At 43.3% G+C, this 17,984-nt stretch overlaps 1 protein-coding gene across 1 annotated transcript in view; it reads right to left on the bottom strand.

Annotated features, from left to right (window-relative positions):
• Rnf150 (ring finger protein 150) overlaps positions 1-17,368 on the bottom strand; it is a 236,353-nt gene extending 218,985 nt beyond the window's left edge. The window contains exon 1 of the mRNA XM_063260836.1: positions 16,508-17,368. Coding sequence (XP_063116906.1) covers positions 16,508-16,976 — 469 coding nt within the window. The 5' untranslated portion in view covers positions 16,977-17,368. The remainder of the gene's footprint in view (positions 1-16,507) is intronic.
• Positions 17,369-17,984: the final 616 nt, after the last annotated feature.

Here is a 17,984-nt window from a genome sequence, read left to right as displayed (position 1 = left end):
ATTAAAATTCTAAACTATGCACTTTGCATTTGTGGGTATATGCTTATTTTCAATTCTCATGACTCTAATTGTGTCACCCTTTTATGGTGACCTTGAAATAATATTTCTCAGATAAATGGCATTTGATGTTGGTTTATAAAGTTAATAGTAATCTACAAATTCAAATTAAGGAAAATCACAGGAGAAATATAAAATTAATGATTAACTTACAGAACTAAAACTAACATTTAGTGGTATAAATTTGCATAGAATCTTTTACTTTCATAGGGAGTGCGAGTTTGATTCAATTCTCTAAGAACCATCATTTTTTTCCCAAAGAGAATGAATCAGTCTATGAAAACTGTAATTAAATACTGTATACAGACCAAACTATGATATTTCAAAGACATTACCATATCCACAGGAGGCAAAGTTTGACTTGTAGAATAATTAAATTTGTATTAATTTAGATCTTACATGTCATGTTGCTTGTGCAACAACGACAACAAAAACTGCATTGGTGCAAATATACAGTAAATCCAAAAACACCTGCAAATTATCCAGGTGCCTATTTTTGTGTGAAACAGTATTTTCAGATAGCTTATTAGCTTTATGAAATTTTCTATGTCTTTCCTCATAAAAATACACTGAAACATAAAAATTAGTAAATCAAAAAGCCCCAAGATACAGTTGAAATTTATAGAGATTGATCCCAAGCTAAGCGCTGCTTTGCAAGTTTGGAAGACATCTATGCAGTGCCTTGCGCCTGTGTGTTCACAAACTGCAGACAAACCCTACAGGTTTGCTGAATTCCTCTACAAGCAAGATGTGAAATTAATACGTAAGCTTGGTGCTGGAAGGGGTGACATGGAAAAAGGGTGCTTTGGTTTATTAAAAAAAATTGAAGAGAGTTTTCCTTAGTACTGTGGTCTCCCAAGGGAGAAAGGAAAGGATGTGACACCCAGCACCCTATGGCAACTAGAATGGCAAACCTGTCCTTCACAGAATGCCTGCCGGCAGGTTCCCTCACCATCATCTGGAAACCTTACTTCACACCCCTTCTGTCAGAGCTACACAGGCTCTGATCCCTGGAGAGCTCATGTCAGGACTCTACATGGCCCTAAGCAGGACCTGAATGACCATTCAGGTTGTGTAGACAACAGTCTGTAGCAGGTAGAGAAGATGGTGTAGTTGCAACCGACTTAAATCCTGCTGCCCTGTGACCCTGGCAATGAAACACAACTTTTGGTGATCTTGGGTTTTTTCCACCTGGAGCACTTTACCTGATGGCAAACTCTACCCTCCTGACTGACACGGTGTTGATACAGTATCTTCTTCAGACTTCCTACTATTTATAGAAAAGCACTATGACCCTTCAACAGAAATTCCTATTCTTCAAACGAGATGGATGGAGTTGTAAGACCTGTAAGCATACAGTAATACAATGAATGGTCAATGGCAACACACCTCAAGTCAAGTTTCCCTGCATGACAACACATTTCTGTTAGCAGTTCCATGTCACCATATCCAGGCAAGGTAAGAGCTTTTTTTCAGGGCCATTGTGCCACTGCGAAGGCGTGCCCTACTTCAGTTATCAGATAAATCAATCAAGGGCCAAAGTTTGAGCTGTGTGTCTGTTTTCCTATTTGAATTGTTCTAGTGGTAAATGTGATAAATTGCAAACAGGAAACAGCAGGCTATATTTCTACGAGTCAATGAGCTGCAACTGTTTGAACATAACAGTGACAGCATGCACTGTTCCAATATCTTCACCTACTCACAAATTTCATTTTAATGCCAAAATACCACTCCTTCTGGAATTCACAAACTGTACTGCCATAATTATGTGCCAACTTTTCAAAGATTAAATACCAAAATGTCAAGCAGGTTTATGGATGTGCTACGGTTCAAAATGAATTTTAATGAGCTTCACTAAAGAAAATAGCTTTTTTCCCTCTTGCCTATAATGTACTGTTTATACTATGACGAAGTTAATAAACACAAGGGGTTTTTGATAAGTAATAATCTACTACTTAAATAATATCTCAATAGAGGAGAGTTGATTAGTTTCAGATAGCAGAAAGTCAAGTTATAAGCATTTAGTTCTATTAAAAAAGAATAAGACTTTCTGATTGAAAAGAATTGAGTTTTAATTGGGTGAACAGATTTTCAAGATAGCCTTAAAGGTCAAGACAATGAAAAAAAACTAATGAATTTTTAATCTGTAAAATCTGGAATGCAATCAAGCACCAATGAGTGGGACAACTGCCTTTTCTCACAGGGAAGTGTTGCAAGATAGGTCCCAGAGATGTTGATCACCCTCTTTAAACACTTGGTATCAAAAAGTCAGGACCCTATCACCAGAAGGGCATCAAGATGGGCCATGATTAATCAGAGAAATTACAGTATATCAAGCAGAGATGGGCATTCATTCATGAAACCTGTTCCAGTGACCAGCCTAAGAGCGCTGGATGCATAAAACACATTCACTCAGGAATCACATGCTAGCAGGAAAAACAGAATAAACCCAATAAAATAGAATCAGTTTTGATTAATAAAATAATGTTACAACCTGCTATAATCTATTGAGATGAGCTACTAGAGTGCCAATAATAGCATCTAATCACTTCAACATATCTGTGCATACAGTTTTTTACAGCTAAAGATTTTAAGACTGAACATACAGAGATTCAATTCATTTTAGAGCAAACTTCAATTAGTGTAATAAAAACTGCTTTCACTAATGCCACTTTTCTTAACCCGATTTAGGCAGAAAACTTGAGCTTTTTTTGTAGTTCTCCAGCTACTCAAAAAGTTTCAACTGACATATCTCACTGGTCATTTGTCAGTGGCAATTTCTTTCATGTGGAAGAATTCTGACATTCCTCTTCCTGCCCAACTGACTCTAAGTTCTTCTGGTATGAAGTAGTGTGTACACTGGGTAACAGATACACACACATCTATATACGTGGAGTTGCCTATTAATCTCCTAGTTATACTCAGGGCCTCTTGAGGCGTAAGGTCTACAAGATGCCTAAACATCAAGACATTCATGTAGACAGCACCATGACTAGGTATTGTTTTCAATTTTTTTCTGTGTTTGACATCAACTGACTCTAAAGGACATTACTTTTTAAAAATCCCATTGCAGACCTCCAAGCAAAGTGCCTAAGGACAGGCAGAGAAGCAATTAGCTGTGGCTACAATGAAACAGGCATCTGGTCTCAGAAGCACAGCCATGAAGGAGGTAAAGGGCTCAGGAAATCAGACTAGCTTCCTGCTCCTGGCCTACCACCATCTCTAATGTAAACACAAAGAGAAAGGGCCCAGGGCCACTATCTTTTCTCGTTTTCTGTTCTTAGCAGTTGAGAAGGGCCAAGCAACAGAACAAGAGGTATCTTACCAGGGTTACATTCAGGTTAATAGATGAATTCCTTAGCATAGTCCCAGCAAAAAAAGTCTCTGCTATGCCCAGGACATGAAATCAAGGATTCAATCATTCAAATGAAATCCTGTCTTCAATATAATGTAAAAAAATTATATGTATTTTAACAAAGCCACTATCTCATTCCTTAAGTGAGGAATGGGCCTGAGAATTATGCACGATTCTGCTATTCCTTCCTATTTTCAGCAGCCACTTACTGGACAGCTTTTCTTCCCAGACTCTAGCACACAGCTGTTAACAAGACTGTTATCTTGTGGAGTTCTCCTTCGTGGAGTTCATTTTCATAGGACACAGAGGGAATAATGGCACAAATAATGAGCAAAATAATACAAACATTCCAAGTAAGGATTAAAAAAAATAAGAGAAAAGCAGGTGAGAGTTTTTTTCAACATGTCCCAATGAAGGCAGCAAATGAGCAGAGTAGGGATGTGACATGGTAACCATGGAAACATCTGGGAGAAGCCTGCAAAAATCGAGAAGGATGACGGGGCCACACCCTGCTCATTTGAGAAGCCCCGTGATCCTACAATGCTACCAGGCGGTGCTTTGCCAGAAGATACTTTCCTCACAGCGTACTGTGGGGAAAAAAAGTTAATTTTAAAAAAGTAATGAGTTGTTAAGTATGAGAGAAATATATCAATGATCACTGCAATATTTGTTTAGAAGTCATTCTGAAATATCTCAGGAGCACAAGGAAATGTTTAATTCTACTGAAGAAAATCTAGACCAAGAGTTTCTAAAGGGCCTGAAGTAGAATAAGTCTGGGGTATTTGGGGAGCAGAAGAAGGCGAGAGAAGGGCTGAAAGGAGCTAGGAAAGGAAGTGTATGTAGCAGGAAGGGCATGGGAAGGAGGTCAGCCAGATGGGCAAGGCCAAGTCCGAGCCTTGGATCCAAGCAGGGCAGCAAGCCCCCGGAAGGGCTGAGCACCCAGTGACTGCCTCTGCTGTGTATGTTTAAAAGTTCATTCTCTCTGCTGACCGGGAAACAGATTGCAGGGGGCAGGAACAGACGTTGGACACCAGATGGAGGTGACAGCGACGGTCCAGGCAAGGGATCATGACTGCTTAGACTCAGCTGGTGACAACGCCGGTGGTCAGATGGGAATTCAGGATATGTTTCACTTGACATTAATTATAGTTCACATTGATTGGATGTACCGTTAATGAATCACATAAAGCAAGGGTCCACGACAGTTCTGATGGATAACAGAAGAGGCTCATTGTAGGGGCGAGGATTCCAAGTCTGAAGTTAAACTCTTGCTTCCTGAGCTGCCCGACCCTCTCTGCCCAGCAAAACTTGGGATTCTTGGTGGTTCCCTTCCCACTGCCCTTCACAGCCAGAAACAGGACAGGCCTAGAATGGGCTGTGTCGCCCAACAGACTGAGTGACTGCAAACCGCAACCGCCACCTCCAGCCTCACAACTCCCCAGGACTCCCTCAGGCAAGAAACATGTCAGACCTGGGTCCTCTCCCTCCCCTACCTCTTCCTCCTCTCAGACAGGGTAAGGGACAATCTCAGTGAATAAGACAGGAGTTTCTACCTGGTAAAAATAACAGTGTATCTCAGCCTTTCAAAACTGAAATGCTACGATCAAGAACATTTAGCATACTCCTGAGATTCACCTCCTTGAAATTTTGGGCATTACTGTAGCCATGTGGATTGCTTCACTGAAGTCTGTGCACTTTCCTGTACTGGCTGTGTTTTCTACTTGTGGTCTTCTTGCTGGTCTCCCAAACTCTGGTTGTTATTAGTGAATCACAACTCACGGCTGTAGTAATATTACATATATACCATCCTACTTTTTACCGTTATAATTCTTGAGAAGTAAATTTTTAAAAAACAATTTTAGGTAAGATTTCGACACCCTCAAAGAAAACAAAACACTATTTCTTAAAATAATAAAGAATCAGTTGATATAAAAATGTGATAGTTAAGAGGAAGGGGTAGGGGATAAGGCTGGTTAACAGGTACGAAGATACAACCAGGAGCAAGAGGTTCTAGTGTACTACTGTTCGCAGGATGACAAATAGCAATAACTATTGCGTGTTGCAAAAGCTGGTAGAAAGGAGTTTGAGTGTTTTCACCATAAAGAAATGATACATATTTGAGGAGATAGTCCTATACAAACTGAGTCTGACATTACACGATGTATGCAGGTATCAGAATGTCTTATGGAACCCAATAATACGTACAATTTTTGTTTTTCCGAATCAGGTAAAAAATGTAAAAATAAGAAAACATAGCCAAATAGTGTAAGTGAGAAAAGAAACAAGGAAACAAACTGACAGTTAGACGTCATATAGGATGGCACAGGGGAGCTGAGACGAAAGTGAAATTTTCTGTGTATCTTACCCTTCTGTATTTGGCAGAGGGGAGTTGGACTGCATGACATTTTTCCTTCTTATAAACTTTACCAGTGGAAATAAAAAATGGCACTGAGTAACAGCAATGAAGAACTTGAGGGGGCTTTCAGTTCACTGAGTGTGGTGACTGTCAGCCCTGCGTGTTAGAATCATTTGGGGGGCCCTCCCACACCCCAGCAGAATGCCAGCTTTGCACAGATGGGACTCAGGCAGCCATACATTTAAAGCTCCCCAGGTATTTCCAAAGTGCAATCAGAGTGGAAAACTGGTGACCTAAACCAAGATTCCCTCCAAGGGGCTTGGGTTCACCATTCATGGAGGAAAACAAATGAGTCCCTGAGGATGACAATGACTTGCAATGACAAAGCCTACTGAGGCACAACTACAACTGCAACCTGAGTTCTGATAACTGCTGCGTCAATGAGACTGCAACATCCCCAACTCAGAAAGCTGTAAGGGAATAGGAAGGGTCCTCCCCAGTCACTATTCTGCTGACTGTATCAGCCAGACATCTGATTCTCCACCTTCTGGTCAACCTTAGCAGCCAAACTAGTCTAGCTTGCAGCAAGGTGAGGCTTACAGCAAGCCCACTGGAGGTTGCAACAGCAGCACCACTAACAAATGTTCTTCTCGTCCATGAGAACACCATACTAATCAATGAGCTCATATTCATAGCCTCCACGGAAGGGCTATTAAACAAGCAAACACACACCTGCCTACTGGTGCACACAAATAGCCTTTGACTAGTCCACATTCAGGAACTTGAGCTAAGAAGTAATCATGAGTATGCACCCACATCTAGCTACTTAAGGACGTGTGCTGCCACGCTGTCTATGTAAAAATGGAAGTATCACTAAAATACCACGAAGCAAATTTCAAAACGGACCTTCAAATTTTAAAGAGTTACAATATATAGAGGCAATATTTTCCTAATTTGGTAAAAGTAAATACATGTAATACAATGAAGTAAACACAGTAGTTGGATTACTAATTTTTTTCCTATAGCTGAGGACCAAACCTACAGCCACGCATATGCTAAGCACTTGCTCTGTCACTAAGCTATCCCCAGCCTCTGGTTAGGACTAGTTTTTATTATTATCCACACTCCTTTTAAATGTTCTACATGGCATTTTTTCTCACTTAAAAGAAAAGTTACATAGTGTATGTATGTGTGTGTGTGTGTGTGTGTGTGTGTGTGTGTATCTTTAAAATTGCAGGACAATAAACATATGCACACAATTATATGTGATTACAAAATTTTTTAAATGGTTTCCACTAGGTCTTCCCTGTAGATCAAGGATGTGAGCCAGAGGCCAGCTTTATGTCACATTCTACAAAATGCATACATATTTGTAAGCAGAAACTCAAATTACACTGACTTTACTTACATGAGCCAAAATAAAAAATGTATGTCACAGAATCGTACTTTGTCATGAATTAGAGAGTAACATATGGACATAGTCCACCTTGCTGTGTCTCCAGGTTACTTAACAATATTTACTGAGCACTGTTCATGTGGCAAGGACCTTTTTAGACTTGGGGAACTTAACTGTGAACATGTGAATGGGAAGTAAAATGGAGCAGAGATCTGAAAAGTGTGCCCGGACAGGGAGGTGGCACTGTTCTTTTCAACAAAGTGGCTAAGCAGTGGCTTCATGATGAGGTCTCATGGGGAAGGGACCTGAGGAGGTGGCCTTCCTGTGGGTATCTCAGAGGACATTGCAGGCATCTTCCTCATCCATGAAAGGGAAAACATTTTTTCTCTTCTGCAGTTCTTTGGGCCATTTATAATTATATTTGTAATGAAGGTTTAGTCAACTCATGACAACAGAATATCTACATAATAGCTTCTATAAGCTATTATAGGGACCTGGAAAAAAAAGTTAAAGGGTAAAAGAGGCAATTAAATGTGTGTTCACTGATAACACCTATGAAAAACCTCTAGTTTCTGCCTTGTCTATAGTATAAAAGTAGATGTAAGACGCTAAGTTGAACTCCAGTCTACTCAGTGACTTTGCAAGACCCTGTCTCAAATGATGGATGGATGGACGGACAGACGGATGGATGGATAGATGGACGGATGGACAACTGTTACGTCAGTGTGAAGGTCCAGAGTCAGTGGTCACCAGGAAAATAAAAGCCATTTATGATGGAGGGATACCATGATGACTTGGTTAAGAAACAAAGTATTTCCTGAAAACTTTATCTAATATGTGTAACTAATTATATATTCCTTTCTGAAAAGGATACGAATGAGCTAGTTCATACAAAATTTCAAAAACCCTTTTATGAAACCTCTATTTTTAAATTTTTATTAGTACACATTTGTAGTTCACAATAATTACATTTATTGTGAGGCATTGGTACACATGCACATTCTTAATTCTTGGTAATTCTTTTATGTTCCCCCTGCTCCGTCTCTTGGTCCTCTTCCTGTTTGCAAAAGGTTCCCTGTTTCATGTTAATCTAGCTTTTATTTTGCTCTTTATTTACATTTTGGGTTTTTCATGTAAGAGAAACCATGTGATATTTAATCTTGTATAGAGTTTATTTCAATTGTGAAATACGTTCATGCACTGAATATGAAGTTACCCAACAGCCCAATGGATAGGCTTTAATACTTTTTGACAAACAGTATTTCTAGTAAAAAAGTTTTCGTAAATATCAGTACAAATCAGAGAATTAAAAAATAAAGGCTACTTATAGACAGATTGTTTCAACACTGTTTCAACCACAAACTTGAAACAGTAAATACTTAATGTACCTGTTTTATTATAGAAATAGCAAGATCTAACCAAAATCTTAATAGTTGGCTTCAATATATAAAGCACCTTTATCCTATACAAATTAAACTGCCAAAGATTAATCCCTCAAAGTTCAAAATGGTATTCAAGATTATATTAGAGCTATTAAAAAGTTTCCACTTATAATTATGACTTAGAGGAATAATCATAAAATGCAACTGCCTTTTTCTCTGGGTTTCATACTGCACACCAACAAAACACTCAGGATCTGAGATAATCTGAATAGGATGTGAATGTCCTCTTAATTCAAATTCAGCGTCTCTCATTTCATATTATTAAATACACGGAGCACCAAAGTCATCTCAGTCACTTAACAATAAAATACGATTCTCTTTAGAGTATGCACAGGAGGGAGCATCTCTTCTAGGAATAAACTAAAGATTTCTGAAAGCTGTCAAAATACTACATTCTTTAAAATACTAAATTTCATGTCCAGAAATGCAACAATAATGGTCAAACACCTTCTTTCCAAAAGTAGACAGGTTTCTAAACACATTGACTTTGTAGCAGACGCAAAGCCCCTGCTGTCTGAAACCAGTAACAATCAGCAGTAAATAAAAAGCTCCAGGTTCCAGAAAGTTCACCAGATTTCATGGCTGTAAAATTACTTCCTTCCTTAAAAAATTCAAGGGAGTTTTAAGAAGAAAAGCACCAAGAGAGATAAAGATCAAATTCTTACTAAAGATTATGAATAAGGTAGAATTCCTTCCAAATCCTCAAGATATGTATTTCCATGACCAAAAATGTGTAAACAAGTCATTTAGTTTCTTGAAAGGACCAGGCCTTATTAAGTTACACAGCCAAGAATGTTATTTAACACTTAGGATGAATTATGTCTTTTAATAACAGAGGCAGGAATTCCTGGCTATTAGATAGCCGTCTGCCAGTCCAGTGTGAAGAATTATAGTGCAGGGCAAAATAAATACTAAATACACACATACATACAAGTGGGAAAGGGGAGACTGTCTGAGTGAGGGAAATTAAGATCAGGCATAAATGATACAGTTTCTGCATAATGGAGGCGGTTACAAATAAGTTTCTTAAAGGACATAGCATCAGGTAGCTGTACTCTCAGGCTGGAGAAGCCTTTACAATGTCACCCGCTGGAACTCTGGATATGAATCCTGCGATCGTCCATTCTACAAAGTTCCCAGTCGGTTTCAATCTGAACCCCCAAGAGAGCCTAACCTCCCAAAGCAACCTCTTCCATTTCTAAACATTTTTGCCTTTATAAATGTTTTTCCATGACCTTTGTTTGAGCTCTTAAAAGCTGGGGGTCCTCTCCCACACACAGACCCTGGGACTGAGGCAGAGAACATAAATAGAGCAGGCCAAGAGCCATCACAAGTGCTGGGGACCTGGGCCAACTTGGAGAGACACTCATGCAAACAGCCAGCTCCCCCTTGCCAGGCTCCTGTTGCAGGATTTTCTGATCAACGGAAGCCAGAACTTTGAATCTTAATAGATGCATCCTGTTTTAGTTTTTATTTTTTAACTGCATAAGGAGTACATGTTAAGAGTTCAAACAGTTCTTAAAAATCATTTTGTCCAAACTTCACATTTTATAAAGGAGAAAATTGTGGCCAAAAAAGAACAGAAAAAGTGACTGATGTCCAAAGCTGAATGGTGAATAAAAAGTAGGCGTGGGAGAGGAAAGACAAAACATGCTTCTCCACTGAAGAGATGCTGACCAAGAGCCAGGAGTGCGTGTGCCTGCAGACCTCACACAGGAACTGGCTGCAGCCCCTTTGCCCATGAGCAAGCAATCACTGTCCACACCTGGTCTGCAGAGTGGCCTTTCAGGCTAAGGGGGGCAAATGGAGCGGTAGCTAGGGCATTAGAGTCAGCAGACTGCTGAGTCTGCATGTCTTGTGCTACCACTTAGTGCTTCCAAGATTAAATCACTCTGCCTCAGTTTCTTCACCTAAGAAATGGGGATAATAAGGGTACCTATGTCAATGTGCTGTGAGAATAAAAATAATACACACAAAGTACTTAGGTCATGTCTGGCAGACAGTAAGCACTACTAGGTCAATATCACTACTCTCCAAGACAGTGCTAGGATGTGCCGAACAAGGAAATAAAACTTCCTGGAAAATGAAACACAAAAGTGTACAAAGATGTTTTAGAAACATACAAGCTCTGAAAAATTTAAAGCAGCCAATTGCATTACAGAGGTAAAGGCAAAGGCACGTTTTAGGAACTAAAGGACTGGCCACAAAGACATCATGAACCCATGAATTAAACGGGAAGCTTCCCCTGCACAGGACAGAGCCTTCCATTTGATCTCCTCAGCCTTGGAGAAGCTGAGAATTCTGGGCTCTCCTTTTCCAGGGCTGCGTCTGTCTTCACAATGGTTTCTTCAGCCAGCCCGTCTCTCTCCACCTCCATCTCCAAGTTGCTGTTAGGAATCCAGAGTCTCAAAAGCTCTTCCTAGACAACTAGAGGTTTAATTTCCTTTTAACTGGGCACTGGTGATTGATGAAAAGCTAGCACGCATGCTCTTTCCAAAGGGAAAGAAGAAAATGTTACCATTTCCTCTACACTGAAACTCAGGTACAGAGAGCCAACACACACATTTACCGTGCAGATCAAACCACATTTGCATGTCAGCCACAAGAAAACAAATGCAAAAACAGAAACCTGAGACTCTCACTAATCAGTAGAGGGAACCGAAACACCCTGTCCCAAGTCACTGAGGCTGCAACAGGAATAGGCATAGCTGCTCAAGTCTCTAAAACATGAAAGGGTAAAGAATCATTTCCAAGGCTACCAGGGCCTCACTAAGCCTCTGGGGATGATGGGCCAGTTCGTGGCTCTTCTAGGTCAGTGAGTTCACTGCTTGTGAGGGTCAATAATCACTACCATGTGCCAGCTACAGATGTGGATGCTATCTGCTATTAACCCACTTAATTCACAGGGCAAGTGTTCCAGTCAGGGACTGCAAGGGAAATATTAACATACAGGACATATGATTATTTATAATGATCACCCAAAGAGTTACATACCAAAGAAGTACAGGAAATCTGTCCACAACACTAAAGACCTAGAGAAGCCAGCAGAGGGCCTGGATCCCACAGCAATATCCTGCATGAGTCCAGCTGAAGACCAAGAGCCCATGACAAAGACCCCCATGAGTCCAACTGGAGGCCTAGAGCCCATGACAGTAACTCATGCAAGTCTTTCACGGATCTGTGCTGGGAAGGCCCAAAGGTCAGCGGTGGAAACTAGAAAGTCTATGCCTGCAGAGTGAAGGATCTGTACCAGCAGATTGAAGGTTCTGCACTGGAGCTAGAAAACATCACTCAAAATAAGGAACAGAGCTCCCCCGAAAAGCACCTCAGCCATCCTCAGTGACAACGAGACCTCAAGCTCTTCAACAAAGAGAACAGTGGAGTTTATATCAGGAAGCAGAGTGACAAACTTCTCCTGGAGATTGAACAGCAGTCATCTTCACTCTGGAGACAGGAAGCAATGCTCAAAGTAAGAACCAAAGCTCAGCCAAGTGAACCACAGCCATTCACAGCAACAGGTCCCAAGCTCCTCCAATGGTAACAGCCCAGTTCATGAAGCTCTGCATGAAAAGCTCTTCCAGGAGAACCAGTGGCTCCAAACAATGACACTTAGGAGAATCCACAATGCTACTCTTCCTCTCTAGGACTCCTTTTTACATTGGCAATTTTCATCAGGTGGCAATCTACACTCAGCACCATGCTGATTCAGGTCAGTTGGTGTTTAAATTGACCACCAGTTTTTAATCCAATAGAGCAAGAAACTTAGCTGGATATTATCCCCTCATCACAAACAAGGCAACCCAAGCCCTGAGAGGTAGAATAACTTGCTTGAAGATACACAGTAAGAAAGCAGCAAAGCCACAACACAAACCCAAGGGATTGGTCCTTGAGGCTGTGTTCCTAGTCAACCTCTCCCCTCAACTGTCTCCAGAAATTTCTGATGGCATCGCTTTCCTAGAGTACACTGAAAGGAGGCTTCCAGGCAGGCATCAAGAGACAGTTCCCAGGAGATAACTGGAGTCTCGCTACCTCTATTTGCACCCAAACATTCAGTGCTGGGTCTCCCACCTGGTGGAGACTGCATTCCCAGATAGCTCTGCTCACATCCTCTGGTTGCTCTTGCACTGAAGATACATACCTCTTTTGAGAGGATATGCAAACTTCTGGCCCAGTCTTTCCACTGGGTAGATGTTCTTCATGCATCATCCCTCTCTCTCTTCCCTAAGACAAAACATGTATGAACTGAAAGTCACTGATGATGTGATACTGGCATAGGGGAAAAGACAGCAAAAGGAAAAGCAGGAAATGGATTAAGAGTATGTTAGCAAGTGACTATCACCGTTCAGGAAAATACAAATGAAACAATGAAGACAGCACTTTGCATCCACTTGCATGGCAAAATAAAAGAGACTGATAATAATAAGCATGGGTGAGGCTGTGCAGAAGCTGGAATCTTCATGCACTTCTGGTGGAGATGTGAAATGGCTTGGTTCCTTCCAGAAAAATTGTCTGACAATTGTCTGTTAAATCATAGAGTTATCACATAACCCAGAAATTCTCCTCTTTGGAATACACTGAAGAGAAATGAGCACGCAAAAATCTGTACAAGAATGTTCACAGCAGCATTATTCATAAAAACCAAACAGGGGAAGCAGCCTCAGTGCCTATCAATTGATGAGGAGGTTTATTTTGTTTTTGCAGTGTTGGGGATTGAACCTGGTGTCACACACATGCTAGGAAGTCCTCTGCCACTGAGCTACACCCCCAACCCATAATTGATGAAATATGGGGTACCCCCACCAGTGGAATATTTGACAGTAAAAAGAATGACAAACACTATAATCTTAAAGGCCCCTTGAAACAAAGGAGCCAGTCACAAAAGTCTATCTAATATATGAGTCCTTTCATATAAAATGAACAGAAGGCACAAATATGTAGAGATGCAACCAAGTAGATTAGTGTTGGACTAGAACTGGAGGTTAGGTGCTAAAAAGTCACAAGAGTTGTGTTTTTGTTTTCTTGAATTAGTGGTGATGCAAAACTCAGCCAATACACTAACAATACTGAGTTTTATTATTAAGTGATTGAATTGTAGAGAATGTAAATTACATCTCAAGGAAGCTGTGATACCGTGGGAAACAATGTAACTTGTTATAAACTAAAGCAACCAGGGGATTCTGAATGAGAAATCATAGTTGCAAAAATGGGAAGAACTCAAAATTATACAGGAAAAGAAACAAGTGAAAGAAAGGGTTTTATAAACAAGAGAAACAAAAACAATTTTTATTTTATTGAATTTCAAGATTTTGGGTATCTTAGGGTCACCTCGTAGGAAATGCATACATAGCACAGGATGGTCTGCATCCAGATCTTGTCCTCTGAAAGTTGTCGGCTCCAAAAATAAAAAGATCTAGAGAGGTGATTTAACATCAACTTTTATTTTTTTTCTTTTAACTTTTGGGAGACTGAATTTAAAGGCCCCCAGCTATAAAGATTCTATGGCATACTGCACCTCAAGCTTACATAAGATTTGATTAATATCTAAAATGGACAGTGAATTTAGAAATCTGAACTGCACAGAGCCACAAAGAAGTCAAGCTTTCAAATTCTGGAACCAAATGGAAGACACTGACTCTAAACCAGTGCTTGCCCTGTCTGAGATTCAGTCAGAATTTCAGAGCCAACCAAAGGGTTCACCGTGCCACGCTGTCACATAACCTCCTTATAATGAGGCTTTAACAACAATCAATGCAACCTCTAATGTGGCAAAATGTCAAAAGGTAACGTAGAGTTTTGTAGCTATAAGAGGAACACATCTTTGGAAACTGCTAGAATTTCCTTTACATTCTTCTAGTCTTTAACTTTCAAACCTTTTACTCTCATTATGTGTTAAGAATGATCTGTGTGGAAAATCAGCTTACTGCTTCCATTAAGAACAGGCAAGCCATTAATTGATCCAATGTGCTGGCAGTGCTGGAAAACCTCTTTAGACAGGAACAAACGATGCCCCTTACTTTGTGCTCAGAGGAACCTAATTTAAGGTTGCATGCTCACGCACAAAGAAACACTGCCAGAATCCTCTAAAGTCAGCTAACAACCTTCTTAAGAGTTTAAGGAACTAAGATAACCTCCTTCATACCTCCTTCCCACTTTCTGAATGCAGATTTTCTGTAGTAAGTAATTCACTTATTTAAAGATACTTTACATGACTTTAAGTGCTCTTTCACCCTTCTAACATTCTCGGACAGCAAGTTTAAGTACTGTTCTTCTGACACAAGGTCAGACAATCTTGTGCCCCAGAAAACTGTTGCGCTCAAAGAAATGCATCACGTTTTAAAAGTGGTACAGTGTAGCTGTTTCAAAACAGTAAAAACTTCCTCTCCTGCTTTTTATTTTTTTTTTTCTTATTTTATTTTATTTTTGGTACACAGGGATTGAACTCTGGACCTCATGCTTACCAGGCCAGCACTTAAGCCACTGAGCTAAATCCCCAGCCTTCCTCCTTTGTATTAACACATTGCTGTTTCTCCCCACTGGCCCGCTGATGAAGTCTAACAGTTCCCTTTCCCACTTGTTTGTGTTAAGGGTGACTAATAGCTTTGACTAAAACAGCTGGCGATGATTACTGAGGCAAATCAACTGTATCCCTATTTCACTACTAGGTGGCACGAGCTCTTTGGAAAGTTGTCCTAGAAGGGACACCTGTGCAAACGAGCCAGCATTTGATGTTCTGTTTCAGTGACCTGTTTATTACAATCTGCCTTTAAAGAAAATAGTACTTTTGATTAGGCCGCACCGTCTAGAAAATGCATCTTCATACTTGTTGCCTGTTCTACCACACTTAGGAGTCCCCAGAGGAAGGAGAGCTCACTTCTCCACCAACCGTATGCAGCAATAACTCTGGATTCAAGCAGGTAGAACACTGCCAGTAGTTCTGTCTGCTTGAACTACTACTGGCTTATGCTAGCAAACCTGAATAATAGGTTCCCCCATCCCCACCCCATCACAAACACATCGCATATGTCAGGCACAAATTGTGGAGCTGAATTCTGGGGTAGTAATGCACTTCTAATCCTAGCACTTGTGTCCATTAACAAAAGCTTATTCCTTCTATGCAGAAGCCACTCATTCTGGCCAGAAATAAAACTCTCAGCATAAACTCCCAACCATGCAAAGGGCACGGTGCAACCTTGGAGAAATATGGTAGTTATAAGTTTTATGTGCACCTCGCCCTTTTTGGTTAAGGATTGTTAGCATTAATCCACCGTGCCCGCTCGTCAGTGTCTGGGGATGACTGCTTGGCACAACAACAGTACTTTTAATATTATTTATAACTTGCATAAACCCTGCACAGGCGTGGGGGATTTATTAATCTTTCCCCAAGAGCTGAAAACTGACTTGGAGAAACTAGCTCCCTGTGGTGAAAGCTGCCAGCAGGAAACCCTACCCACCTGCTAGACAAACGCACACGCAGGGCTACACCTGAGGCACACACCCCAGCGCAGAGCTCAACTATCAGATCTGCCAGTTCCGAACAGGTGCGGGCCGTATCTAAAACAATACCAGAGTCCTGGTCCTGTCCTCCAAACCCCAAGTCCCCCCATCCCATAGAAGTCAGCCCACCCCAAAGAACTCTCGTCCCTGAGCAGCGTGATGGGAGCTCTCCTGCATTCCCCGCCACGAAGTGAAAACGCTCCCCCGTGGCACCCTCCTCCCCAGCCCCACCCCGAAGTAAAGCGGAGCAAAAACTTAGCAGGTCCAGGGAGCCCAGGCGCGTCTCGCGCGCAGCACCTACTTTGTAGAGTAGAGCTGGGAGCCAGGCGCAGCCAGATCCTTCCCGGAGCCTCCAGCCTCGGGGCTCCCCTCCCCCGCGCCGCCCCGCACCCGCCGGGGTCCCTCACCTGCGTGGGGCATGGTGATGGTCTCGTTGGTGTTGGAGCCCACGTTGAAGATGACCACGGCAGAGGCGTTCTGCAGAAACGCGTTCCGGATTTTATCCCTGTAGGTGCAGTTGCCCTTGGGGATGAGGGCTATCCAGTTCTTGCCCTGGGTCGGCGCGGCGAACTTGGTGCTGGGGTCGCAGGCCAGACGATCGTGCGCCGCGCTGGCCATGACCACCTCCCCGCGGGCGTCCTGCTTGGGCGAGTGCTCCCCGTAGCGCCCGCACTCGGACTTCTCGGTGCGCAGCTCCGCGCCGCCGGCCCCGGGTTCCGGCGCGGGCTCGGCGTAGGTGATGTTCACGAAGGCGGTGTACCATTCCTCCTTCTCGGCCACGGTGAAGTCCAGGCAGAGCAGATGCACGAAACAAAAGGAAAGCAGCCATGTTGAGAGAGCCAGGCTGCGGCACGCTTGGATGAGAGACGGTGCCATCTCGATCCGCCGGGGCCCCTCCCCGCGCCCCGCGCCTCGCCCCGGCCGTCCCCTCCCGGTCCCGGCCAACCTGGGCCGGCCGCCTCTCCTCGTCCGGCAGCCGCCGCCGCTCACTCGCGGGTCCCAGGGGCCGCGGCCGGGACGCGCAGCCGCCGCGGGGATCGGATTCCGGGCGGGCGGCGGATGGCGCGGGCCCCTGCGCCTCCTAACCAAAGCGCGGCGGCTGCATTTTGCTTCCCGGGCGAACGGAGGGTGGGAAAGGAGGAGGCGCCCCGGGCTTGCGGAGGAGTCCAGCTGCCGCGAGTCCTGCTGCTGCGCCGGCCTTCTCCGTTCATAGGGGTGGCAGCCCTGCGCCCTCGGCTCGCGGGGGGCCGGGCGCTGGCGGGGGTGTCCCGGCCGCAGCCGCCGCCGCCGCCGCCGGGCGCTGGAACGAGCCGGTCCGGGTGCAGCCGCGGGGACCGCCGCCGCCGCCGCCGCCGCCGCGCCGGGGTCGTGCGCGCTGCGCTGTGCTGCGCTGCGGACCTCGCCCGGTGGCTGCGGGACGCACACTTGCCGCGGGAGGGGCCGGCTCCGGGAGAGGAGTGCGCGGGCCGAGTGTGTGCGCGCGTGGCTGTATATGTTTGTGTGTGTATAATGCGTGCGTGCAAGGAGGAGCTTAGTGTGATGTCAAAGCTTCTGGGTTTCTCTTGCCACGCTCCTTGAGTCGCTCTTCCTGGGCAGCAGCGACCCCTGCCGGGTCTCCAGTTGAGCCTCAGTCTGTGACTTGCATTGAGGGCAAAAGGGGAAGGGACTCTGACCTGAGTCCAGAACGACTTCCTGCGCCTTAAATATAGCGAATGTGTATAACTTGTGTAAACAAGCTTTTTGTTTGCTGGAAGAACTACACGGAGCCGCGCCCCAGGGGTTAAGTGTCAGGCTGGTTGGTCTCAGCGTCCTTCCAGCATCACTCTAGAAATATCTAGGATAGCCGCTGTAAAACTTGAGTTTTAAAACTCGTACTGATGCGCT

This window comes from Cavia porcellus, unplaced genomic scaffold (assembly GCF_034190915.1).
Source record: "Cavia porcellus strain 051 isolate PalLab524CR breed Dunkin Hartley unplaced genomic scaffold, mCavPor4.1 scaffold_14, whole genome shotgun sequence".
Classification (NCBI taxonomy): domain Eukaryota; kingdom Metazoa; phylum Chordata; class Mammalia; order Rodentia; family Caviidae; genus Cavia; species Cavia porcellus.
Note: the sequence above shows the minus strand (reverse complement) of the source record. Positions and strands in the feature narration are given on the sequence as shown.